The 2,035-nt window shown below is 39.0% G+C and overlaps 1 protein-coding gene across 1 annotated transcript in view; it reads left to right on the plus strand.

The window, feature by feature from the left end:
• The window catches only part of SCOC (short coiled-coil protein), an 11,491-nt gene extending 9,688 nt beyond the window's left edge, over positions 1–1,803 (plus strand). Inside the window, exons 2-4 of the mRNA XM_010008924.1 lie at positions 506–577; positions 678–761; positions 1,304–1,803. Of these exons, the coding sequence (XP_010007226.1) occupies positions 506–577; positions 678–761; positions 1,304–1,446 (299 nt within the window). The 3' untranslated portion in view covers positions 1,447–1,803. The remainder of the gene's footprint in view (positions 1–505; positions 578–677; positions 762–1,303) is intronic.
• The last annotated feature ends 232 nt before the right edge of the window (positions 1,804–2,035 follow it).

Consider the following 2,035-nt stretch of genomic DNA (forward strand, 5'->3'; position numbering starts at 1 on the left):
GAGCAGCCAGTTCCAGAAAGGTCGGTGCCAAGAAGGCGGCAGCTGCATCCCGGGAATACGGGGATATTTAATGCATCAGGGTAATGTACACCGGGTGGTCCTATAACCTGGAGGTTTAGGTTAGGTATGAGGAACAAGTTCTTCACTGTGGGGGTGGTGAGGAGCTGGAATGGGTTGCCCAGGGAGGTTGTTGATGCCCCATCCCTGGAGGCCCCATCCCTGGAGGTGTTTAAGGCCGGGTTGGAAGAGGTTTTGTGCAGCCTGGCCTAGTGGTTGGGTTCCCTGCTCATGGCAGGGGGTTGGAGCTTGATGATCTTTCAGGTCCGTTCCAAACTTAACGCTTCTCTCAAAGAATCGTGTTTACCTACCGCATAAGGCTCTAGTAAAAATAACTGCTTAAGTGCTGCCTTTCCAACACCAATTAGCACAGTGCACCTAAAATCCAAATATAAAGACAGTTACATCAACAGTTGCCTCAGTGTTCTCTCTTTTTCTCTTTAAGCAGAGCGTCTCTCAGGAATAATCTCTTCAAAAGCAGAAAGAGACCCTTCTACCATGATGAATGCCGACATGGATGGTATAGGTTCTTAATGTTCTTGTTACTAGTTATTTTTTCTACTTAATATAATTTCCCCCTGTTACAGAGGTTGCATTAAAGCTCGTATGATTTATTGCAGCTGTTGAGGCTGAGAATCAGGTGGAATTAGAAGAGAAAACACGGCTTATTAATCAAGTTTTGGAACTGCAGCACACACTCGAAGGTTAGCAGTTTGACACATCAGATTTTTTACAAGCACACAGTGATAAGCAGAAGAGAGCCTTTCTGTTCTGCCCTACCTTAGCCAGTGTCCAGGAAGTATGTCACTTAGAGTTGAAGCAAGGTCTCACAATTACCTTTTTCTCCCTCTTTATGCAATGTAACGTTTGCTCAACTCTTCTAATACACATCAAGCAGAAGGGGAGACACAGTTGACTTTCCCAGGCTCATTTGCTGACATACATCTTTGAGTCTGCTCATCACTGAACTTGTGTTTCCAAGTAGTTTAGTTTGCAGTAGCTTAATTCAAAAATTGAATAAAAATACGGACTACCAGTAAGTTTGTCACAATACTGTACTACAACATAGTACTGGAAGAATGGGCTTTGGATGAAACTTGAGGGTAGCACGGTGCTTTATAAGACAATACCTTATGACAGTGTTTCCCCCACTAAAGGTGTGAATAGTTTGATGTAGGCACATAGAACATACTCATTGTTGTATGCAATAGTGTCTAATATTTTTCTTATAATATCACCTTCACAGATCTCTCAGCACGAGTAGATGCTGTTAAGGAAGAAAACTTGAAACTGAAATCAGAAAACCAAGTTCTTGGACAGTATATAGAAAATCTGATGTCAGCGTCTAGTGTTTTCCAAACAACTGACACAAAAAGCAAAAGGAAGTAAGGGTTGACTCACAGATAATGTCCTTGCATTGCTGCTGTCTTTTTTTGTTTTAATTGGCATAGACTACATGAGCTAAAATACCTTAGTTTGTGGCTTTACTGGATACCTGAAGATTATAAACTTAGGTGATAAACAGAATTAAGAACATTACCATGAAGAAGAGACATAAGTTTGTGTATTGTTAAGATTGAGCAGTGTGCAAATGTAGTGTAGAGACTTACTAAACTTTCGTATTTGTTTTAAAAACGAGCATATCTTGTTAAAAATTCAGTTTTTCAGGTTAAACAGAAGTCTGTTGGTTTTGTTTGAGGTTTTAGGGTAGTGTTCTTGACTAGCAAAATAATACAGCTATAATATTGTATGGAAAGTTATTTGATAAAAATATTCAAAGTCTAATTGCATTACCTTTTTCACCTTAAATATATTTAATTATTGTATAGTACTGTTTGTAACTCTGCAAAGCTCCTTTAATCAAAAACATATAAACCAGTAAAGAATTTCTGTGAAGTAGTAACAGTATGACATTATTTGCAGAATTTGTGTACAGAAAAACACTTAAGATTTTTTGGGAAGGGGGAGAGTAAGGAAA

Source organism: Chaetura pelagica, unplaced genomic scaffold, assembly GCF_000747805.2.
Source record: "Chaetura pelagica isolate M959 unplaced genomic scaffold, ChaPel_1.0 scaffold221, whole genome shotgun sequence".
Taxonomy (NCBI): Eukaryota; Metazoa; Chordata; class Aves; order Apodiformes; family Apodidae; genus Chaetura; species Chaetura pelagica.